Here is a 24,704-nt window from a genome sequence, read left to right as displayed (position 1 = left end):
CCTGGAGAATGTTCCGTGCGCACTTGAGAAGAACATGTAATCTGCTGTTTTTGGATGGAATGTCCTATAAATATCAATTAAATCTATCTGGTCTATTGTGTCATTTAAAGCTTCTGTTTCCTTATTTATTTTCATTTTGGATGATCTGTCCATTGGTGTAAGTGAGGTGTTAAAGTCCCCCACTATTATTGTGTTACTGTCAATTTCCTCTTTTATAGCTGTTAGCAGTTGCCTTATGTATTGAGGTGCTCCTGTGTTGGGTGCATATATATTTATAATTGTTATATCTTCTTCTTGGATTGATCCCTTGATCATTATGTAGTGTCCTTCCTTGTCTCTTGTAACATTCTTTATTTTAAAGTCTATTTTATCTGATATGAGTATAGCTACTCCAGCTTTCTTTTGATTTCCATTTGCATGGAATATCTTTTTCCATCCCCTCACTTTCAGTCTGTATGTGTCCCTAGGTCTAAAGTGGGTCTCTTGTAGACAGCATATATATGGGTCTTGTTTTTGTATCCATTCAGCAAGCCTGTGTCTTTTGGTTGGAGCATTTAATCCATTCACGTTTAAGGTAATTATCGATATGTATGTTCCTATGACCATTTTCTTAATTGTTTTGGGTTTTTTTTTTGTAGGTCCTTTTCTTTTCTTGTGTTTCCCACTTAGAAAAGTTCCTTTAGCATTTGTTGTAGAGCTGGTTTGGTGGTGCTGAATTCTCTTAGCTTTTGCTTGTCTGTAAAGCTTTTGATTTCTCCATCAAATCTAAATGAGATCCTTGCCGGGTAGAGTAATCTTGGTTGTAGGTTCTTCCCTTTCATCACTTTAAGTATATCATGCCACTCCCTTCTGGCTTGTAGTGTTTCTTCTGAGAAATCAGCTGTTAACCTTATGGGAGTTCCCTTGTATGTTATTTGTCGTTTTTCCCTTGCTGCTTTCAATAATTTTTCTTTGTCTTTAATTTTTGCCAATTTGATTACTATGTGCCTTGGCGTGTTTCTCCTTGGGTTTATCCTGTATGGGACTCTCTGCACTTCCTGGACTTGGGTGGCTATTTCCTTTCCCATGTTAGGGAAGTTTTCGACTATAATCTCTTCAAATATTTTCTCGGGTCCTTTCTCTCTCTCTTCTCCTTCTGGGACCCCTATAATGTGAATGTTGTTGCGTTTAATGTTGTCCCAGAGGTCTCTTAGGCTGTCTTCATTTCTTTTCATTCTTTTTTCTTTAGTCTGTTCCGCAGCAGTGAATTCCACTATTCTGTCTTCCAGGTCACTTATCCGTTCTTCTGCCTCAGTTATTCTGCTATTGATTCCTTCTAGTGTAGTTTTCCTTTCAGTTATTGTATTGGTCATCTCTGTTTGTTCTTTAATTCTTCTAGGTCTTTGTTAATCATTTCTTGCATCTTCTCAATCTTTGCCTCCATTCTTATTCCGAGGTCCTGGATCATCTTCACTATCATTATTCTGAATTCTTTTTCTGGAAGGTTGCCTATCTCCACTTCATTTAGTTGTTTTTCTGGGGTTTTATCTTGTTCCTTCATCTGGTATATAGCCCTCTGCCTTTTCATCTTGTCTATCTTTCTGTAAATGTGGTTTTTGGTCCACAGGCTGCAGGATTGTAGTTTTTCTTGCTTCTGCTGTCTGCCCTCTGGTGGTTGAGGCTATCTAAGAGGCTTGATGGGAGGCTCTGGGGGTGGGTAGAGCTGACTGTTGCTGTGGCGGTCAGAGCTCCATAAAACTTTAATCCACTTGACTGTTGATGGGTGGGGCTGGGTTCCCTCCCTGTTGGTTGTTTTGCCCGAGGCAACCCAACACTGGAGCCTACCTGGGCTCTTTGGTGGGGCTAATGGCAGACTCTGGGAGGGCTCACGCCAAGGAGCACTTCCCAGAACCTCTGCTGCCAGTGTCCTTGTCCCCACGGTGAAACAGAGCCACCCCCCGCCTCTGCAGGAGACCCCCCAACACCAGCAGGTAGGTCTGGTTCAGTCTCCCCCAGGGTCACTGCTCCTTCCCCTGGGTCCCGATGCGCACACTACTTTGTGTGTGCCCTCCAAGAGTGGGGTCTCTGTTTCCCCCAGTCCTGTCGAAGTCCTGCAATCAATTCCCACTAGGCTTCAAAGTCTGATTCTCTAGGAATTCCTCCTCCCGTTGCCGGACCCCCAGGTTGGGAAGCCTGACGTGGGGCTCAGAACCTTCACTCCAGTGGGTGGACTTCTGTGGTATAAGTGTTTGCCAGTCTGTGAGTCACCCACCCAGCAGTTATGGGATTTGATTTTACTCTGATTGCGCCCCTCCTACCGTCTCACTGTGGCTTCTCCTCTGTCCTTGGACGTGGGGTATCTTCCTTGGTGAAGTCCAGTGTCTTCCTGTCGATGATTGTTCAGCGATTAGTTGTGATTCTGGTGCTCTCGCAAGAGGGTGTGAGAGCATGTCCTTCTACTCCGCCATCTTGGTTAATCCTCCAATATTTCAGGTGCTTTTCTTTTTTTTTTTTAATTTTTTTCGTTTATTGATTGATTGATTGATTGATTGATTGGCTGTGTTGGGTCTTCATTGCTGCACGCAGGCTCAGTAGTTGTGGCACACGGACTTCGTTGCTCCATGGCCTGTGGGATCTTCCCTGACCTGGGCTCGAACCCGTCTCCCCTGCATTGGCAAGCGGATTCTTAACCACTGTGCCACCAGGGAAGGCCCTCAGGTGCTTTTCTTACTGTTATGGTTACAAAGCAGATGGATATCAAAGAATAGGGTACTGACAATTCCCTAACTTCAATGGCAAATCCAGATATTTTACAGATAAGAAAGCCAAAACTCAAAGAGGTTTATCCAAAGTTACATAGCTAGTCAGTGGAGGAACTGGGATCCAAACTTAAACCTTTTAAATCCCTGAGCCTATATTTCTTCTGCTCCACCATGACATCTCCTTGAGAAGAGACTGGGAGTGACTTAAGCCGTCTAACAGGGCAAAAAGCACAGCCACCACCACCTTATCACCCACCTGGGAGGTGTTGAGAACTGTGAAGACGTAGTGAGGGACTATGGAGACTTCCTCTAGCAGAGTGGCCAGACCCAGCCCCCAGGTGAGGCCAAAGATGGGTGTGAGAACGAGCAGAGCTTTGATCACCCCCAGGAGGGCTTGGTGCTTCTCCACCTGGGGTCCCTCTGACAGCGAAGGTCTCAGCAGCTTCAGCACAGCCACGGTGAGTACCAGCCCATTCACGCCCACGATGGCCAGCACTGGACCCACGAGGGTGTAGAGTGCTCCTCCCTTCTTGTCCAACCAGCATGCCCCCTCCCCCAGGTATTGCCCTCGGGGTAAGTAGAGGCCCAGGGCGACACCTGCAAACCCCATCGGGTACAGATAGCCAAGGAACACCATCAGGGAGAATCCTCGGTGCTTGGACAGCTGATGGAAGACGAAGAGCAGCTGGTGGGCCAACATCAGGGCCTGAGCCAGCATCCAGAAAAAGGTGGCCAGGTAGAGGAAATGACAGAGGAAGGCAGCGGCCAGGCAGAGCGGACTGTGGGGTCCTGGAGGAAGCAGTGGGGTCCTAGGAAGCAGGTGTCTGCGGCCAGCAGGCAGAGCAGGTTGAGCAGGGCCGTGTGGCATAAATAGGCAACTTTGTTCCGCACCACGAATCTCCACACCAGCCTGTACACGCCCAGGCACACGAACAGTGCCAGAATGGAGGCCCCCAAGCCCACCTGACTCAGCATCTCCAGGGTGGGGTTTTTTGGAACCGTGTGTCCAGACATGAGGATGGAGAAGGCAGTGAGTGGTGGGGCTGGCACTGGCTGCCTGCACCTGGCACCCTGACTCAGACCAGCCTCCCTTGCCCTGGAATAGATCATGGTCCCAGAAGACACAGTGGGGACTGCCATCTGTGTCCCCAAAGTCCATGATGACCTCTCCCTGGTTGAAGACCTGGCCATCTGCCATGATGGAGATGGCGAGGACCAGCCCAGGAGTGGCGTAGATGGAGTCCCCCAGCCCTTGTCCATAGTTCGAGGGCAGAAGGTGGTCCAGTTTTCGCAGCACCAGGCTAGTAACACTGACGTTGGTTCCATTATGGCCCAGTGGGGCCAGTGAGTGCCTGGGAATCTGCGCCTGCAGTGGGGGCTGAGTAGGGAAGGAGACTCTGTAGTCGGCAGGAAATGTGGGCCTGAGGAGCTGGCTCTGCAGCTGCACGTTGGGCAAGACGAAGGAGAAGGGCTGATCCTGTGGGCACAGGCTGAGTGCCAGGGTCTCCACAGCCAGCAGGAGATTGGAGCCCACCGAGGGCTTCTGGGCCCAGGCCGGGGTCCACAGAGAACTGGAGTCCATGTCAAGGACCTTGTCTGTGGTTTTCAGGAGCGCCTGCAGAACCCAACAGAGAGACGAGGCCTAGCTACCAGAGCCCGCAGCACTGAGCCAGGGGCACTGGGAACTACAGACCCCAAACCCCCCCTTCCTAGTCCAGCACAAGACCCAAGGCTGGGGAGAAAGAGGGAGAGGAAGCCAGGCTTGCGAAGGGAGGCTTTCTGGACAGGAAGAATGGGGGGCTGTTCAGCTAACGCTGGGGCATCTTCAAGTATGTGGCTCCTGACGCACATCCCACCCCTCCGTCTGACGACCCTTCTCCCCCTTCCATCCCTTGAAGCCACCCAGGTCCTAAGGGGACCCCTACAGGTCCGTAAAGCTAGGAATGGTGCCCAGAGGTAGAGGGCACACGTTCTGAAGTAGAGGGCCACCTGCACGTCTGCGCCCCCGTGTGATGCATATTCCCAGACACGGAGGGTGTGCAGTGTCATTGTCCCTGATTATTCTTTTGGTTGCAGCTTCTGGGTCACCAACTGAGGCCTATACTGAGAGCTGGTTTCGGTGAGTCCAGCAAAGCCAAGTACGTTTGAGTATCTCCACATAGGTACCTTGTGTGTGGGCATGGGGGGATTCACGTCATACCCACATATCTGCACGTGCATGAATGCCTCTGAACTCCTGTCTCCACACCCCCTCCCTGCCTTCCCTGACCTCCTATGTGTTCCCAGCATCAGGCCTCCTCCACACTCCGTGGCCTTGGAGACTGGTATCCAAGAGGAGAAATGGACCAGAGGAGCAGACACTTGGACTCTAGAAGAGTCTGCCATCTGACAGCCCATGGTGATGTCAGAGGGGCAGAAATGCCTAGAGGTGAAGAGCTTCCAGCCCACACTACCCAGCTGGCCCCTGATGTGGCTCAAGGATCTCACCTCCAGGGCACTGCCGTTGAGCTGTATTCTGGCATCTGCCACCACCTTGGCCAGGATTGTCATGGTGCCCACCAGTGCCAATAAGTCGGTGGGTGAGGTCACCACCACTGCCTGCTCCGGCAGCTGAGCCAAGATCTGTGGCACCTCGTCCACAGGCCAGCCCTGGCCTGCCCTCAGCAGCTGAGACAGATAAGACAGCAAGGGGGTGGGCGTGGGCGAGCCCTCAAGAGGGAGGGGCCACTTCCCCCCAAGTCCAGCTCCTTTCTCCCCACATCCGCGCCCTGTCCCAGGGGAGCAGGAAGCAGAGAGGGGAGCGAGCCACGTGGAAGAAACTGACACCAAGTTTTGTGGAGCAGACCCTTCTTGGGATTAACGATTGGGACCTGCACCCTCCCTGCCATGAGAGCGCTGGCCACTCTGAGGGGCCCACACCTGCTTCCTGGCTCTGCCAGGGCTCCAGTTCAGAGAACCTGAATACCCTTCGGGCTGGGTCTCTGGGGGAAAGGACTCTAAAGTTAGGTCCTGAGTGAGGAAGGGATAGGTCGTGGAGGATGGGGCACGTGGGCAGCAGGGTCAGAAGCTTTACCCAGGCTCTAAGAAGCAAGGCCAGGAGCCCCGTGTCCGTGCAGCTGCTGTGGATGGGCCCCCAGACCCCCTCAGGCCTACAAGGCCTCTTCACCATGCCCCTCCTCTTCCCGGGGCACGGGGCCTGGGCCACATGGCCAGCCTTGGTGACGTTCCAGGCAACAGCTGAAGAGTCCTCAGGGCAGGTGGTGTCTCCATCTGAAAATGATACCAGGGAAGGCTCAGCAACCCAGTCTAGCCCGAGCCTTTCCTTGGGCAGAAACCCATGCAGTGTGTGGGGTCTGGCCCTGTTGCCCAGCGCAGGGAGACATCAGGAAGGAGCTCCCAGGACGAGCAGGTGAGAGGTCAGCCACCTGGACCCCAAGCCCCAAGTACCCTGGATGACGGTGACAGAGACGGCAGCCCTGAGAGGGCTCAGTCCCGGGCTCTGCAGGTCACAAGTGTACGTAGTGTCGGCTGCAGGGCAGCGCTGAACAGCCAGCACAAAGCACTGGGAGTCCGGCGTGTTGAATAAGGAGGCTGAGGGGGAGACAAGAGAAGGGAACGGTCACTGGGCCAGGGACATACCGAGACCCCAGGGGTCCGAGAGGTGCCTCGGCAGTCTTTCTAGCAATTTCAGAAGCGGATGAAGCAGTGGAGATGAGCTGAATGGTATGTGGGCATCAAACTACTGAAGGAAGAGCTTGGATTTGGGGGGAAGGGGACCCTGGGCGTCTCTTACTAGTTCCAGGCCCTGAAGCCACAGTGAACTCGTTTGTAAAATGGGACCATCATCAAATGAACCTCACAGAATAATATCGTGTGAGTTCACGGAGATCGTGTGAATGAAAGCATTATGCAAAAGTTGTCTACACACGTGTGCTTATTGTTGTATGAACAGATTTGGGTAAAAACAGATTTGGACTTGGACCCCGAACGCCCAGGTTGAACTGCAGCCTCTGCTTCTAGGGAGCTGGAGAGCCAGCTGCCTGGGGGCAACTAGCTGCCCCCTCTCCCCTGAGCCCTGCCAACCAGCCCCTTTCCATACCTTCGTTGCCATCTCTGGGGCTCCAGGAAGCCGTGTAGCCCAGGTGGGCACTGGGGATGCAGCAGCTCAGCCGGAAGCCAGGGGAGGTGGCACAGGAGACGGAGAGCTGGTCTGGGAGCCCAGCCACGTCTGTCACCTGCAGGGGCACCCTCCCCATCTGGTGCAGCTCCCACCTGAATCCCCGGGCCTCAAAGCAGCATATGTACTCACTTGCAGACACACCTGCTGCACCTCCCGGCCGCTTGGCCCCCCACCTGCGCCACAGGGTCTCTGCTGCTTCCCCAGCCACACCCTAGGTCTGCCCTCTCCATCCAGCCTCAGCTTAACCACAGCAGGAAAGATCCCTGTCCCCCAAAGGATTTCTAGGAGGAAGACGAGATCCTGACCCTTTGTTATTAGCCTGCAGCCATGCATCCTAAGGTGAACCTCTCTGCCCCCAGTAGATGCCCTTCCTGCACCACCTACTGCCATTTCAACATCGTGAAGAAAAGCCTGCATCTGTTCTCAGTTGAAATTGAGACCACGCTTTCAGCGTTCTCTCATTATAATTCTTCACATCAATGGGCCTCTTAGCCTTAGTTTCCCCAGAGTGAATAAATGGAGATAATGGAAAAGAAGAGAAGAAAAGACAAGAAGGAAGGAGAGGGAGGAGGAGGAGATGGAGGGGAGCAGAGGAAAAAGAGGAAAAAAAGAAGGGGAGGAGAGAGGAGGAGGGAGGGACAGGTGGGCTACGTGCCCATTCATGGGAGATGTTGACAATGCTGAGGACAGCCCGGTCCCGGCGGGAGGTCAAGGACACACGTGTCCCTGCCCGCAGGAGGATGGGGCTGGGGCTCCCTGTGGGCCACCGGAACCAGTTCAGGTTGGTGGTCTCCTGGCTTGTGAGGCGGGTCAGGTTCAGTGTGTCGCCAGGCGTGTGCAGCCAGGAGCTGAGGCTCAGGGCCGAGGGGACTGCAGGAGGCAAAAGATAGGACCCCCGGGGCAGGAACTTGTGGCCCTCGAGGCAGCTAAGCTCTCCCTCCTTCCCCATCTTCTGAAGCCCATCCCTCCTCCCTCCCTCCCCACCTAACATGTTCTGTTCTCTTTTGTCCCTGGAGGAGTGTGGCTGCCGCAATCCAGCCTGGAAGACCCTAACTGCCAGTGGGGAGCAAACGGGGAAGCTTTTTGGCCTAGGTCTCCCCCTCCCCCAGGGAGGGAGCTTCCTCTCTTTGTCCACCTGCCTCGGAGCCCTGCTGTTCATTAGAGTCTCCCTCCTCCTGTCCCGAGCGCAGGGCCTGTGATCTGCTATGATGCCCGGCATTTTCTCTCACCCAGAGGAGCCACTGGGCTTGGACCAGCTGGCAGAGATACGGGGGTCAGAGAGGAAAAATCACAGAGAGGGTTCCTTTCACTCAGGGCCATTGGTTTTCACGTTCCCAACCCTCCTCACCAGGTGGCAGCAGCTGGCAGTACCCGGCTTCAGCAGGGCCGAAGACAAGGCAGCCACAAGGCCGGTGCTTGAGGGGGGTTTGGCAGGGACGGTGCTGGGAGCAGACGCTGGCGTTCCACTGGTACCCAGAGAGGCAAGCACAGTAGCTACACCCCTCGCGGGTGACACTGCACTCTGTGACAGAGGGAAGGGGGATAAGAAGTGAGCAGGCTGTCTGGGAAAGCCCAACGCCTGATGTTTGTGAGGCTCTAAGGCTGGGTATCGGGGACAATCCCAAAGTCACAGGCACTGCCTTCTCAGCCTGAGTTCAAAGCAGCAGCGCAGCGCGTGTGGGGCAAAGGCATCAGAGGTGGCAGTAGAGAAGCCCGGGCCCGTGGTCATCTGCCCCTTAGGCCTCTGCCAAAGTTTAGAAGATGGGACGTGGAGCAGGAAGGGGAGGTCTGTGTGATGGGAGGTGAGGAAGGAGCTGGGCCACACAGACCCTCCAAGAAATAGGGAGGGGCTCACAGTATCTCAGACGAGGGGGCTGCGGGAGGGCTGGGCTCCTTGCACTCTGAACCCCCTTCCCATGCAAGCAGCTAAGAGCCACTGAGAAGCAGGGGTCAGTAGAATTCTCGCCACCCCACCTGCTGTGAGGCTGAGGCCTGTGAGAGTTACTGGGGCAGAGGAAACCAAGGCGGGGCGGGGAGAGTCAGGGGCCTGGAGAGTGCCGCCGGGCCGGTGCTCACTTGAAAAGTACAGCTGTACATAGACGGAGACCGGGACCGATTCTGCAGGAGAGAGGGGACAGCTGGAGAGGAGAGGCAGCTACGGGCCTGTGCCCTTTGGGCCCCATACCTCGCTGTCCCCGCCAGCAAGCGGAGCACGTCCCACCTCCCATAGCCTGTCCAGGTGCAGACAGGACCCAGGAAGGTGGTCACTGCTCACGCAGCTACGGTGCCTTCACATGAGCCATCTCATATCACCCTCCCAACGACCCCCTTAACCTGGGCAAGACTCTCTTAAGAGGAAGGATTTTCTCAAGGCCTCACAGCTAGAGAACTGCGTTCAGACCTGTGTGACCAGCGCCAGACCCAGTCTCTCTCTTAACCCCCCTGCCCCCTGGCTGTGCCCTCTTCCAGACCTTTCTTTCTTTCTTTGCCTCGTTCCAGGCTCCCCGTCCCCCTCCGCCCTCCTCCTCCTGTCTCTCCACTCACCACCTGCTCCACTTTCTTGGTCCACTTGCTGCCCTGATTCCCCTCCAGCCTGACCCTGGCCCTGGAACAGAGCACAGGGGAGAGACCTCTGAGGACAGCTGACTCCGCATTTCTCCCGGGGACACCTTCTTCCCCAAGCCGCTCCGGGGCCAGCCTGGCTAATCTGGTAGGACTTGGTCTCTTTGAAGCTCCTCTTTTTGCCTGGAATCAAGCGGGCACATCAGGAGGGGAAAGCAGGCTTCTGGCAGGAGGTGCAGGGATGCAGCCCCAGGGATCCCGCCCAGGCCTGCAAAGCCCACCTGAACCCAGGAGCCAGGCACAGCCTGGAGAGTCAACATGCTTTGCTTAATTCCTTCCTGAATGTACCCATCCCTGGGCCTCCAGGCTAATTGAAATGGTTGGGTCTGGAGCTCCAGAGGGGGCTGGGGGCGCTGGGCAGAGCTGCCTGGGGCCCAGAGGCTTGGGGGCTTTATTCCCTCATAGGCATTGCCATGAGGGTGAACAGCAGGCAATACCTTAGTCTCTGGTGCCTGTAAATTATTTCCTCACCAACTCCTCCTTCTCTCAAAATTGTGGGTGGGTGAGGAGATCAGTGTAAAAACAGATATTGATCTAGATAAGGACGTGGCTAGAGATAGAGATAGAGATATCCACCTGGGAGAAAACACAAATCATAAAGTGCTAAACTAACTCTGCTGCCTTTCCTCAGATTCTCTCCTGTCCTCTACGCCAATGGTTCCCAAGTTTGGAAAGTTTTTATTTTCATTTTTAAATTGCAAGCCTGACTGGAAGAGCCTTTATCCAAAGTGCAGCAGGCATCGCTGGTGTTCACGGGAATTCAAATGAAGAAACAAAAGCTATCCCCACACCCTGAAAAATAAGGCTGAACTCTCAGAGATCTTATAACAAACCAGCCTCTTTTAAAAATACATTACTTCCTCTCCCTCCAGCCCTCTCGCCTCCACCCATCCTTTCATCCCATATCTTGCTGCCTCTCACACCCAGAGGCCCCTGTCGTTACCTCTGCAGACCTTCCCTCGGTCTTCCCTCACCCCAGTCTTACTCACAGGCTGGGACTCTTGGGCAAGTGGTGACCTCACCAGAGGGAGAGTCATGGCCAGGAGTAGCACAGGGGCAGCCGAGCAGACCATGGCTCAGTGAAGCAGTCTTCAAGAGGCCTCCCGCTGCTGCATGATGCAAATTTCCTCAGAGAAGAGCTGGCAGGGCCGTGCACAGATGGGATGGGAGGGAAGAGTGTAAGGGAGCCAGAGGAATTTACAGAGGAAGTGCTACAGCCTGTGGTTCCACCTGGAGCCCACATGCCCCAGTGAGAGCGGCCTGCCCAGGGTCCCTGCTGGAGTCTGGGCCAAGGACTCAGTGAGCAGGAGAGGACTTGGGGGCCCTAGGTCACAACCAACCATGTATCAAGCCAGGTACAGTCACATCCCCAAGGATCTGGGAAATCTGGATTGTTCTGGAACTCCCAGGAAGCTGGGTCATTGATCAAAGAGCCAAGGTTAGAAAAGGCAAATATTAGAGCTGATTGCTATCCTAAAATAATTTCAAGATAGACTGGAGTCTTAAATGTAACAAAGAATCTGGAAAAATACCAGGATAAATTATCAAAATAACTTGAAGTGAGGAAGGCTTTTCTAAACACAACACAAAACCCAGAAGCCAGAAAGGAAATAAATTAGACTGTGTACAAAGTTTTAAATTTGGGATGAAAAGAATGTTGGGTTAAAAAGGCAAAAGACAACATATTTGTAGGACGGTGATTGAATAAAGGGCTAATCTTAACACAGGAATTTTTTATCTTACACATCACTGAGAAAATGGGCAAAAATAGGAAAAGGTGTTGCCGAAATATCGGCTTCCCTGTGCACCAAGGCTGAACAGAAATACGGAGACAGGGATTTTGGAGGAAGAGAGAGATGGCTTTATTTTTCTGCCAGGGAGAAGGGAAGACACAGCAGGCTAGCGCGGCTAGGGCCTCAAGAACTGTGCCTCCACTCCTTGGGAAACAGGGATTTTATATGTGGGGCTCGAAGTCCGGAGTATATGATAAGGATCAAAGGTCTTGCATTCTTCCTTCCCTTTGCATTATTTCAAAACAGTCATAGCTGGCGTCAGGCTGCCTGGTAATTGGGGTCCGGCAGTCTGGTAATTGTGTCCGTTTGCCTCTGGTTTATCGGCCGGTGACTTTGTTTCTGAAATGCAAAAACTATAGGGGGTGATTTGTTACCAGGGGCGTATAGAATGTAAGTGCCAGGACATAATAGGGAGTGAGAAGCATGGGATATAACTCACACAGAGTTAGGGGTGACAGGTGCCGAATGTAAATTACATAGTGTCAGGGAGTGAGGTTAGCTTTGTAAAGTACAAATCTAGTTACTACAAATTAGTGACAGTTAAAGTAAACCAAGGAGTGATTAACTCTTTCAGGCCAGGTTATGTTTCCTCCCTAGCCTGTTCACGGTTCCCTTTATCTTCCTTGTTCTCAGAGGAGGGAAAACTTCATTTCTATTTTTGCTGCAACACAGGCAGTTTACTGAAAAAGAAATATCAATAGTTTGATAAACATATAAAAACATCCAACTTAAGATATAAGAAATGCAAATTGAAATAAGAAAATATTCTTTGTTACCTACCAATTTTCAAAAGACAAGATATTGATAATCTTCAGTGTTGACAAAAGTCTTATACAAAATATGTATATAAGGATGTTCAAAGCAGAGTTGTTTGTGATAGCAAATGAGTTAAACAACCCAAATGTCCAAAAGGGATAGGTTAAGTAAATTATGGCATTTCCAAACAACAGAACATTTTTATGGGAAAAAAAGTAAAATAGCTCTATTTGGAGTGAACCCCAATATATATGGTGAAATTTAAAGTGTATATTATACTCTCCTTTATGTAAAAAAAAGGGAATCTATATTAGGTACTTGTGCTCTTTTACTTGGAATATTTCTGGAAGAATACATCAGAAATTTGGCAATAGTTGTTGCTTCCGGGGAATGAGACTACGAGTCTGAATGGGTCTGTGTGCTGCTTGATATACACATTTTCTAACCATAGGTGTGCTTTTTTTTTAAATAAAAAAAGAAAGGTGGGAATTCTCTGGTGGTCCAGTGATTAGGACGTGGTGCTTTCACTGTGGGGCCCAGGTTCAATCCCTGGTTGGGGAACTAAGATCACACATGTCACGCAGTGAAGCCAAATTAAAAAAAAAAAAAAAAGAAAGGGGAAAAAAAAAAGAGCTGATTTACACACACACACACACACACACACAAAGCACCTAGGGTAGAAATCTAGCCTCAATACATTTCCACTTTCACCACCACCCCTGGCTAAGGTCACTGCTGAAAGAACAGCAAACAAACATATAGAGCACATACATGCATGGGAGCAAAGACTTTGTAAATAATTGATTTCCGAAAACATGAAAATGGTGAAGAATCTGTTTTGAGAACCACAGAGAGAAGACACAGGTGCTTGGGGTGGGGCGCCATCAGCAAGTTGGAAACTGTCTACTGCAGCTGCAGGTGGTCTCAGATGGACACCAACAGCATCTGCTACCATCGCCAAAGGGGGTCAGTCAGAGAGCCAAGTGGACCTGGGCAGTGCTCAACAGGGGCTCTCGAGGACCAGGAATGACAGAAGAAAGAGGTGGGATTGAGGCCCCTGGAGGTGAGCTGCTTCCGTGCTGGGCAGAGACTGAGCAGTGGTAGCCTCCAGTTAGGAGACGCAAGGACAGACTGCTTGGAGAGAAGACGCTCCACCTAGAAGCAGAAACACCGAAGGAAAAAGTGACTCAGAGAACATTAGAAAGTTGATGGAGCTGGAGCTGGAGAAACCCCTAAGGATTCTACTCCCAAAACATAATTTTTCTTAATTGATACCCTATTCACCTTAACCCCTTTGAGTTCATGACAAGTGAGAAGAACAAGAGAGATAACATCTTCCTGATTCAATGCAAGTTGAGGTGTCCAAGGTATATAAAACAATGAACAGAACTAAGGAAGTGAGTTTTCTTATACAATATTTTTAGACCGTTCCTGTAACTTTAGAGAAGTTTGAATCGTTTCTGCATGTACAAAAAAATGCCCAGGAAGAGACTGGAAGGAGATGCTGCAGATAAACAAAGTGTCTGTTGTGTTGACCTCAGTGCTCCCCAGGGCCTAGCACCATTCACCACAGGCCTTAAGTAATATTTATATTCAATGAATCAATCAATAGATAAAAGACACCAAGCCATTAACAGTAGTTGTCACTAAATAGTAGGATTTGGTATGTTTTTTCTATTTTTCTGTGTTTTTAAATTTTGTATTCTCTAATGGTAAAATATCTTAATAAAAAAATCAAATCTTACAGTCTCAACTTCTTTCTTATGGACCAACCAGATACAGAGTCCTTCAGTTTTGCCCAGGTGTCACTGGTTGTCGGGAAGCACCCACAGGCTTAGACCTAGGGTGGGATTCAGACAAACAGATACTTATTGCTGCCACCTGCTTACTCCCAAATCCAAGGTCAACCATAAGGCTATTGGCCTTTATCCCTCTATATACAGAATGATAATTTGAAACTAGGGAAGCCCCCTAGTTTTTTTTTCCCCCCCTCCAGACTTGATTAAAAACTAACTTGTGAATTTTCTTTTTTAAAACATCTTACCATGGTAACTTGTAGAAGCATGGTGCAGTGGAAAAGTTATTCAACTAGAAGTTTGATGACCTGTTCTCTTATTCCAGTTTTACCATAAACTTTTGGGCAAGTTTTCCCAAAAACTTGCCCAAATGTAATTCTTCTGTTGTTCTGTTCTGTACAATTAGAACAACTACCCAGCCACGGTGCAGGGTTGTTAGGATGATCTAGTGAGATGTCAAACTGCTTTGAGTTTATGAATATAAGGCTTTATCATTGTTTAAAAATAAAAACCCAATCAGTATCTTTTTACAAGCTTCCTTGGGAAGTCTTGCCTATTTTTATGTCTTTAATAACTTATATTGGAGTTACTAACTATATTAGTCCTTAACTAACTCCCAATTTTCTAGATATCTCCATTTATCTGACTCCGTCTTACTTATGACTAAGTAAAACAGGAATTGTACGAATTATACCATTTCCCCCACACCCCACCCCAGGTTATATTAGGAAGTTGATAACATTGTTCTAGCACAAATATCTTTTATGATTATCATTCTGGAAGGCAAAAAGCCTGACCTTGAGTGTATGAGATATAGAAGAGAAGAACTTCAATGGATGAGGAGGCAGACCAAGGAAGCAAGCAATAACAAACTGTGCTCAGTATTGTGGTGCAGAAGGAAGAGACAGCATGGGGTATAGAAGGGACTAGCCAGGCCAATATGAAGTGGTCCCTGGCAGCTCTGGGCTGCCTTAGGGATAAATGCGCCCTCAAATGGAATTCAGGAAAGAGGAGACGGGAAGGTGATTCACTTGCAAAGGCAAACTTGTTTACACGACAATTTTCTCTTCCTGGGTTAGAGTACCTGGTAAAAGGTACCTGGTAAAAGGATTCATGGGGTTTTGGAAAAATAATATCTTATATTTGTATGGGCTTAATTTAACAGGCTTATGCCATACCACTTCACGTGCTCTATGAAATAACTATAAGGTAGGACAAGAATTATGATCACTTTACAGATCAGTTGATTTCACCTTAGAGAAGTTAAATGATATAGTTTAATTAAATTTCAGAGATAAATAGGATCTTACAGATTTAGTCTAATGCCCACTCTTTAAAAAAGAGAACATGTTATGTGACTTCCCTGGTGGCACAGTGGTCAAGAATCCACCTGCCAATTGAGGGGACACGGGTTCGAGCCCTGGTCCGGGAAGATCCCACATGCCGCGGAGCAACTAAGCCCGTGTGCCACAACTACTGAGCCTGCGCTCTAGAGCCTGCGAGCCACAACCACTGAAGCCGGCGCGCCTAGAGCCCGTGCTCCACAGCAAGAGAAGCCACCACAATGAGAAGCCTGCGCACCGTGACAAAGAGTAGCCCCCACTCGCCGCAACTAGAGAAAGCCCGTGTGCGACAACGAAGACCCAACGCAGCCAATAAATAAATAAATAAATAAATAAATAAATAAATAAATAAATAAATACTCAATGTGATTTTTTTAAAAAAGAGAGAGAACACATTTAGGTGAAGTAAGCTGTCTAGGATCACACAGCCAGTATGTAACAGATGTCAAAGTATAAACAAAGTTCTGTGTTATGTTTCAGTTTAGAAATTCTCAGACTGACTCATAATTGATTCAAACTTGTTACAATCTTCTGCAGCAGAGAGGCAGCAAATTGTAACTGCTTTCACAAAACTAAAAGCTGCTCTTTTTAAAAACACTGCTTTTGAAGAAAATGTTAGAGAGGTACGAAAAAATTTTACAAAATCAGAAATGTCACTTTGAATTTGCTTACATCTGAAGTGATTAACAATAACTGCAGTTTATGAGCTACTATTAGGTTCATGTACTCAAGTCACATTTTATGGCTTTTCACAATTAACTAAATATCTTTTACAAGTATGAAGTTTATATGCCAGATCCGTAAGCACAGGTCTTATATTAAAAATCATTTAGGGCTTCCCTGGTGGCGCAGTGGTTAAGAATTCGCCTGCCACTGCAGGCGACAGGGGTTCGAGCTCTGGTCCGGGAAGATCCCACATTCAGCGGAGCAACTAAGCCTGGGCGCCACAACTACTGAGCCTGCGCTCCAGAGCCCGCCTGCCTAGAGCTTGTGTTCCGCAACATGAGAGGCCACCGCGATGAGAGGCCCGCACACTGCAACGAAGAGTACCCCCCGCTCCACACAACTAGAGAAGCCTGTGTGCAGCAACAAAGACCCAACGCAGCCAAAAATAAAATAAAGTGGATTTCTATTAAAAAAAATAAATAAATAAAAATCATACTTTTTTTTTTTCCTCTTCATATCGACTAAAAGAAACACATAAGGGCTTCCCTGGTGGCGCAGTGGTTGAGAATCTGCCTGCTAAGGCAGGGGGCACGGGTTCGAGCCCTGGTCTGGGAAGAGCCCACATGCCGCGGAGCAACTGGGCCCGTGAGCCACAATTACTGAGCCTGCGCGTCTGGAGCCTGTGCTCCGCAACAAGAGAGGCCGCGATGGCGAGAGGCCCGCGCACCGCGATGAAGAGTGGCCCCCACTTGCCGCAACTGGAGAGAGCCCTCACACAGAAACGAAGACCCAACACAGCCAAAAATAAATAAATAAATAAATAAAATTAAAAAAAAAAAAAAAGAAACACATAATAGAGGAAATCTATAGTGTATTACTTGGGAGAACAGCTTCAGTCTGATTAACAGATTTGTCTAAAATTCCAATTCAGTTTTCTTATTAATACACAGAGAGGATTTAAATACAGTACCTGCACAAAGAAAATACTTTTATAAGGAGGTGGTCTCATAGTTTTCCTTTCGTTAGAGCCAACTTCCTTCTTAAAGGGAGGTTCGCATTTCCAATGTCCTTCTCAAAGCTGGGCACTTCACAGTGTATCAGAGATCTTTGCTCACTCATTCAACAGAATGTATTGACCATGTACCATTTGCAAGCTGCTAGGCTACGGGACATGGGGAAAATTAGGTTGTATAAGATACAAATCCTCCCCTTAGGGCAAGTGAGGGAAAATAACACCCAAATTTATTGCTCATCTACCATGTACCAAGTATGATGATAGATGTTTTATATCTATTACCTCGTAAGAATCTTTATTTATTTATTTATTTTTGGCTGTGTTGGGTCTTCGTTGCTGTGCGGTCTTTAGTTGCAGCGCGCGGGGGCTGCTTTTTGTTGTGGTGCACGGGCTTAGGTGCTCCGCGGCATGTGGGATCTTCCCGGACCAGGGCTCGAACCGGTGTCCCCTGCATTGGCAGACGTATTCTTAACCACTGCGCCACCAGGGAAGTCCCTACCTCGTGAGAATCTTAAAGTTTAGAAGCTAAGACATATGCAGAAACAATAATATACTTGACATATATTGAGTCCTCAATTAGTATTTGTTGAATGAATGAATGCAAAGAACATAAGAGATCTCAAAATAATTGCCCTTGTTTCAGAGTCCCAGAGAGACTGAGAGGCTCCCTTATGTGGTGGCTTTCCATACCAGAGAACAAGTTTGGATTGACCATTTCCGAGCTGTGTAATTAAGTGATCCTGGTCAGGTTAGGTAGTCTGAATTTTGATTTCCTAATCTGCAAAGTGGGTAAAATGCCTTCCGTTTCTCACGGTGTTGTTATAGGGGTTGGTGATAAGCTATGTAAATTTCCCCATCTAGAAGGCGATCAATAAATGGTAGCAACTATTACCATTATTCAATTTTATTATTAGACTGATACACACTAGCCATAGATCTAGTGTTCTTTCTATAATTGTCTCCAGTTATGTAAACGCACTTCTTGCAAATGCATTTAAGGACCCCTTAGAGACTCAGGGATCAGTGTTTCTATCTGGTCGGGAGACACTGGCAATCTTCATTTGGAACAGAGCAATAAATAGAGCGGAGTGTGTCCAAGGTTCACAAACAACGCTGTCCCTAGGAACTTGTCTCCAAAGCTCTTTCACGCCCCTTTACCGACTGCAAAAAGCTCTCACTGGCTTCTCTACAGCAAATTACGTTCACTAAGCTACTGCGTGCAGCGCACTGTGCCAGGAGCTGGAAGCGGGCTGGGCACAGACGCTTTGTCTGCTTTTACTTCACGGCTTGGGGGAACTAAGCCCTCTTTCCTGAGGTACTGCTGAACTGATTCGCAAGCAATCACTCTACCCCCCCGCCAAGACTAAAAAGGTATCCCCAAATCTCTACACAGGCACAGATGCCACATCACCCCCGGCACACCCCAGAGACGAAGAGCAAGGCCTCCTGGGAAACTGACCTTTCACCTCCCCTCTTGCCTTACCTCAACTCACCAATTTTGACGCTAGCTAATAAAGCGACGAGGAAGCCTAGAAGGCGGAGCTTAGTGGCTTCCGATCCACGCTGATTGGACTGCGACGGCGCGAAGGGGGAACCGCGTGAGCCTGCTAGCTACCCACCCTCGGTGGGCGGGGAGAAGTGGGGGCTGCGCTTGCGTGCTGGGAGGCGGCGGAAGTGGCCGGGGTGGCTACGCGTGCGCGGTGGGCGGAGCACGGCTTTTCCAGCTCTTTTGCCAGCCCAGGTCTTCCCAGTTTTGCCAAGCTGGTGCGGTGCTCGTGTTTCCCCATCTCGTCGTGGAGCGTCGCTGCCGAGTGGGCGCTAGTGTTCGCGTCGTCATGGCTGGTTACGAATACGTGAGCCCGGAGCAGCTGGCCGGCTTTGATAAATACAAGGTAGCGCGGGCCCCGCGGACGCCCCTCGCCCTGCTGGTCCCGGCCTCTCCTAGGCGCCTAAGGGGCCGGCGCGGTCCGTGTCACCTTGTGCCGCGTGGCTCCGGGCAGGCTGGCGGGAGTTTCTCCGTGGGTCCTGCCGTGTGCTGGGGCTTTGGGGTCGGGGAGCGTGGGAGCATCCTAGGCCCGCCGCTCCGACTCGGTACCCTCCCGGGGGATTGCCTTTTCCTTAGGAGACCGGTCGACGAGAGTGGAGCGAGAGAATTCCCTTCGCTTCTTTACTTCGTTATTATTATTATTTTTAGTCCCCTGAGAGGTGATGCAGTTCCCTTCTGTGGTGTCTTGTCTTCATTTTAATGAAGAAGTTTCTACTCGGCTCTCTTGCATTCAACTTCGGAGATGGAGAGAATCATTTGGCAGATGAGGCCCGGGGAGGGAGAGTGACTGCTGGGGCCAAACTGCAGATGCGCTCGCTTCCACTCCCAGGAAAGAGGCGCCTGGGCGGCCAGTGAAGTACGTGTGCACAGGCAGGAACTGGAACCGTGTAGTGGAAAGAGCGCGGGCTTTGCAGTACATATAAACCTGATACCGAACCTGATGCCAGAATCTAATTTCTTCTATTGACTTTGGGCCAAATAATAGTCTCTACGGTGCAGAATGATTATGAGAATTGGAGAACCGCCTGGTACATAATGGGCCTCCAGTAGATGCTGGTTGTTCACTTTCCTTCACGTACGGTTCTCCTCTACGACTCCCTTATCAGTGAATGACTCCACTATCCGTCCAGTCAGTTGCCCAAGCCCCACATCTGGGCAGTAACCTTTCATCCTTGCTACCTGTGTCGCCTTCACTACTGAGTCCTCTACCCCACCCACCAGCCGGTGAATCACCAGGTCCTGTATGTTCTGTCATTTTTAGCCTAAAGTAGAAAGATGGTTCCATTACCACTCTCCCCACATATACTTTAATCTTTTAATTTTAGAATGGTTCTAGAATATTTTAGAATAGATTTACAGAAAAATTGTGAAGATCGTACATACAGAGTTCCCATACACTCCACACCCGGTTTTCCCTGTTATTAACATCTTATGGTACGTTTGTCACAATTAATGAACCGATATTTACACATTATTATTAACTTATGCACATACTTTATTCAGATCGCCTTAGTTTTCACCTAATGTTCTTTTTCTGTTCTGGGATCTCATCCAGAATACCACATCACAGTTACTCATCATGTCTCAAGGCCCTTCTTGGCTATGACAATTTCTCAGACTTTTCTTGTTTTTGATAACCTTGACAGTTTTGAGGAGTTCTGGTCAGGTATTGTGTAGAATGTCCCTCAATTGGGATTTGTCTGATGTTTTTCTCATGATTAGACAAGGGTCATGAGGTTTTGGGAGGAAGACCACAGGGTTGAAGTGCCTTTCTCATTGTAAGAAGAGTACATGTCATCATGTCATCGGCATGACTTATCGCTGTTGATGTTGACTTTGATCACCTTGCTGAGGTAGCGTTTGTCAAGTTTCTCTTTGAAAGGAAGTCAGTACGCGCAGCCCTCACTTAAGGAGTGGAGAGTTATGCTTCACCTCCTTGAGGGCAGAGTGTTGACATAATTTATTTGGACTTCTGCGTGGAAGATTTATCTTTTCTTCCCAATGTATATTTATTCAATGATTTATTTATATCAGTATGAATTCATGGATATTTATTTTATACTTTGGGTTATAATCCAATACTACTTGATATGGTTGCTTACACACATCCACTTTTGCCCTTCCAGTTCTTTCTTTATGCTTCGTAGTAATCTTTTAAAAAAATGTGCATCTGGTCACATCACTCCTTTGCTTAAAATTCTCCATTGTCTTCCCTTTGCTCTTGGAATGAAGTCCAAAAATCCAGAACATGATCTGCATGGCTCTGAATGATCTAGCCCTTGTCTGTGTCATCAGCTTCACGTTATGCCACTCACTGTCTACCCCTCCCAACATTAATAGCCATCTCTCCCGTCTCCTTTTTTTCAGATCTTCAAGTAATGTTGTTATGTCTGCCAGGAATGTAGCTCCCCGTTTATGTTCATCTTCACGTCTTAAATATTCCTCAGAGAAGCATTCCCTGAGTACCTCGTTCCCCTTAAGTGTGCTCTCACAGTACCCTCTGCTCCTTTATGGGGTTAGTTCTTTAGGTGTCTCCCCATTAGAACGCAGTACCCGAGTGGTTAGGCTCGCCTCACGGATCACCATGGCCTGAGCACAGTGCTTCTGTGCATAGGCATCCAGTAGACATTTGTGGAATGAGTGAATAACTGAGAAGAGTCACAGTGGATCTTGTCAAACCGGAATTGGAATAACTGTAAGGGACCTTATAAGGTCACATAGTACATTCCTCTGCTTTCAAGCAATATTGTGCCATACCATTTTGAACTGAGGTGCTGACTTGTCTGAAAATTTTAAGTCGAAATTTAACCCAGTGCAGGGCTTTCACTAAAGAAGGTTATTAACCTAGATACCTCTTGTTTTCCCTTAAGCTCTAACACCTTTCTGTTACCTCTTCTGCACTGTAAATATTGACATATAAAACTTTTTCTTCCTTACTAGGATCTGGCTTTCTGGTAGGTGCCAATAGACTAGCTGTTTCATTTGCAGCAGTGTCTGTAATAGGGAATCTTCTTTTTTTTTTTTTATAAGCTGTCTTTCCTAGATTTATATTTCCGACTAGATAGGTGTCCTAATTTATAGAAAATTTCAGTGTGATTTTTCCGTTCCTATTTTTCCCTCTTCCGTTATCTGACTCACTTCCTGTGTCTGACAGCAGATTTCCTATCATCTTGGAAAACAAAGGTCAATTTAGCCAGCATCCAACGTTCACTAAAATGTAGTTTATTGATGTTATTTTAATTATAATGAGGCTTCCTTTAAAAAACTGGGGGTGGGGGGGTGTGGCACAAATTTATAACCTAAACTTCTTCTTGTAGAAGGTTCTTTACTCAGTACTGTGTTCATATTAAAAAAATATGAATCCAAAGGTCCAAAGGAAAAAAGTCTGTGTGGTCAGTTTAACTGGAACATGAATTGCACCTAGAGACCTTTTCTTCCTGAAGATCACCCATTCCCATTATGTGGGCTTCGACAGTGAGTGCTTTGTAAATGCTTAGCGCATTAAAACAGCTTTTGAGGAAGATCATCCCATAAATGGGTAAAGACCCAAAACACTCAAAAGAGATTTTTGTTCCCTGATGTGACCCTGTATATTAAAGCAAAGAGTTGTAGAGAAAAATTGGTACTATAAAAGCAGCTGGTGGAAGAATTACTTTTGAACCAGTTTAATTTCTTTATCTTCCCTAGAGGTACATCTGAGGAGCTACAGTTGGAAACCTGGCAGTTATTCAGAATAACTCCTGAAAGGAGCACACACATAGAGTAGTAATTAGGTTTCTGTAGTAAGAAACTGTTAAGACAATTGATTTTGAGTATAGAAGAAAGCATGGGATGGATTCTGTGTTATATGCTCTCTAAACACTTATGTTTTTCATTGTGTTACCCGAGCCTTATCAAACAGTTGAATAATTAGTTGAGTGTCTGCCCTCTCTGTTAGGATATGAGCTCTGGGAGGGCACATCCTACAGCTCTCTTGTTCAGTGTGACCAAGGTCTGGCACATGAACAGAGTAGGCATTTGACAAATATTTGTTGAAGGAATGCAAGTGTAAAAGAATAAAAACCATTTTGGAAGTATGGTAAAATGGAGCTGTGCATCTCCTGGAAATTGGAAGGATACTTTTGTATTTTGAATGTGAAGATGTCGAAAGTTTAACCACCATTGTTCTCTGTTGCTTATTAATGTACTTTCAGACAGTTATGTTGAGGGATTTCACTCTCATGAGGCTTATCATTCCTTCTCTCTTCTTATCCTATCTTTAGTTGGAGGATTTTGCCACTTAACTAAGGGTGAAACTTCTATTGTGGTATACCTAATCTGACCTAAGGAAGGCTTAGTTTTAATTGCTAGTGTAGCAGCTAGTTTCAAATTGTATCATTTTGCTTTAGAGAGGAAGTGTTCTGTGAAATATCTTGTTTGGTTTCAAGAATATAATTTTATGATGAATTGGTTTCCGCTATTATGGTAGTTAATTAACTTGACTGTCAGCAATAGCCTGATTACAGGAATTGTGATAATTGTGAATTTAGGTGGGAAGGAGAGGCTGCATACATCTTGATGGTAATGCTAAAGAACTGGAATCTGGCCTGCGCCCTTACTGATTCACGCAGTTTGATTTTGTTTATTCAGTAAGCGTTTACTGAGGGCCTGCTCTGGGTCCGACATGGCACTGGGGCTGCAAAGTTAAGCTAAGCTAGAATTCCTGACTTCAAGGAACTCAGTTTGGTGGCATATGGGCAAGGAAATAAATATAAATGGTTAATAAATACAGTTAGGTAAGTGTTGGGTGCTGTGGGAGAGAAGGAAGCAGCTCCAGGGAGTAAGGGTTAAAGCTGAGAAAGGCTTCAGAGAGGGGATGGAGGGGAAGGCAGAGCTCAGTCTAGAGGATGAAGCTGAGTAGGCCCCAGTTCTTACCGGGTGAAGAGGGGAGAAGAGGCATCCCAGAACTGGAGAGCAGTGGGGTGAGTGCACAAGGGTCGAGGCCTGAGAGTATTTTCTGGGAACCATAAGATGTTAGGTGTTGGGGCTTGGTGGTGGAGTGTCAAGAGAAGAGACTGGAGAGGGAGGTGGGGTCCCCTCAGAGGGGGATGATTTGATGTAAAGGATTTCTGGATTTTACCCTGCAGATCATTGTTTCTGTGGTCCAAGGACTATTGGCATTAGAATCACCTGGGGAAAGTGTTTAGCCAATTTCTAGGTCCATTTTGGGAGGTTCAGATCGGGTAGGTCGCTGTGATAGTCATGTTAGACACATACCTCAGGTGGTTCTTAGGTACATGGTAATGCTATAGGTTTGGGGAGCCACTTACAAATTTTAAACAGGATCAGATTTTAATTTTAGGAAGCTCACCCCGGCAACTAGAAAATGAATGGAGAGCAGTGGAGGTGGGGGTGATCTGGAGACCTTTTAGGATCCTCCCGGGTAAAACTAAGTCAGAAATGAGGAAGGCCTGAATCAAAGCGGTGGGGATAGAAGGGGAGATGGGAATCTAAAGAAGGAGGTCAAAACTGGTTAACCTGCCCACTGAATTTGGCCAGCAGATATGTTTAATTTGGCTCACACCTACTTTGTTTCAAAAATTAGTATCTTCCCCATAAAAGCCCAGATTTCTGGATTCTCTTGAAAAACTAAAAGAGTGGATAACATAGGCCCTGAACTTCTTCCTGACAAGGATCTCCTGAAGCTGAATAGTGCTTGCCCTCTTCAAAAAGGGTGTTTGCTCTCTAGTGTGCCATTTCCCCACCCGTCCCTGTGCTCCACGCAGGTCTGCTTTGTTCAGTTTACCTGCCTGATCCCTATGTACATTTGATTGTGATCCTTGATTTAAGATTTTAAATTGACAGGACACGGTAACTGACTAGCTGGAAGGGGTGAAGGTAAAAGATGTGGAGGAGTCTGGGATGACTCAGGTTCTAGTAGGATGACTGGGTGGATAGAGGCAGCAGTCACTGAGGTAGGGGTTTTGTGAAGCATTAACTCTTTGGTAATAATGGCACCCAGCATTTGTTGAGTCTAAGAGTTAATCCTCTTGATATTTCAGTGAGGAGGTATTTTATTAATATCTCATCAGTAACCTAACTCATACGAGATTGGTCCTTACAGAACAGAAGCAAAATTATAATTTAAATGATGAATGATGCTGAATCTGGCAGAATAACAGTAATCTTTTGCACAGGGCACTTCTCTTGGACAGGACAATGGGGTAGACTTCTCTTGGAAGGTGTGGTTTTTGGACTTGGAATTAA

General features: G+C 47.8%; 2 protein-coding genes across 2 annotated transcripts in view; one reads left to right on the top strand and one right to left on the bottom strand.

Annotated features, from left to right (window-relative positions):
• Positions 1 to 2,508: 2,508 nt before the first annotated feature.
• Positions 2,509 to 18,453, bottom strand: ADGRF3 (adhesion G protein-coupled receptor F3). The gene is given in 16 exon segments (XM_082427585.1): positions 2,509 to 3,548; positions 3,551 to 3,777; positions 3,779 to 4,356; positions 5,229 to 5,408; positions 5,815 to 6,011; positions 6,189 to 6,332; positions 6,841 to 7,062; positions 7,573 to 7,791; positions 8,270 to 8,443; positions 8,896 to 8,947; positions 8,950 to 8,991; positions 8,993 to 9,059; positions 9,462 to 9,526; positions 10,533 to 13,247; positions 13,838 to 13,932; positions 18,396 to 18,453. Coding segments are annotated over 14 exon segments (2,922 nt in total). The 5' UTR covers positions 10,617 to 13,247; positions 13,838 to 13,932; positions 18,396 to 18,453; the 3' UTR covers positions 2,509 to 2,877.
• Positions 18,454 to 18,588: 135 nt separating this feature from the next.
• The window catches only part of SELENOI (selenoprotein I), a 44,036-nt gene continuing 37,920 nt past the window's right edge, over positions 18,589 to 24,704 (top strand). The window contains exon 1 of the mRNA XM_082427579.1: positions 18,589 to 18,804. Coding sequence (XP_082283705.1) covers positions 18,748 to 18,804 — 57 coding nt within the window. The 5' untranslated portion in view covers positions 18,589 to 18,747. The remainder of the gene's footprint in view (positions 18,805 to 24,704) is intronic.

The sequence above is a fragment of the Balaenoptera physalus genome (genome assembly GCF_965194825.1).
Source record: "Balaenoptera physalus genome assembly, chromosome: 15".
NCBI lineage: Eukaryota > Metazoa > Chordata > Mammalia > Artiodactyla > Balaenopteridae > Balaenoptera > Balaenoptera physalus.
Note: the sequence above shows the minus strand (reverse complement) of the source record. Positions and strands in the feature narration are given on the sequence as shown.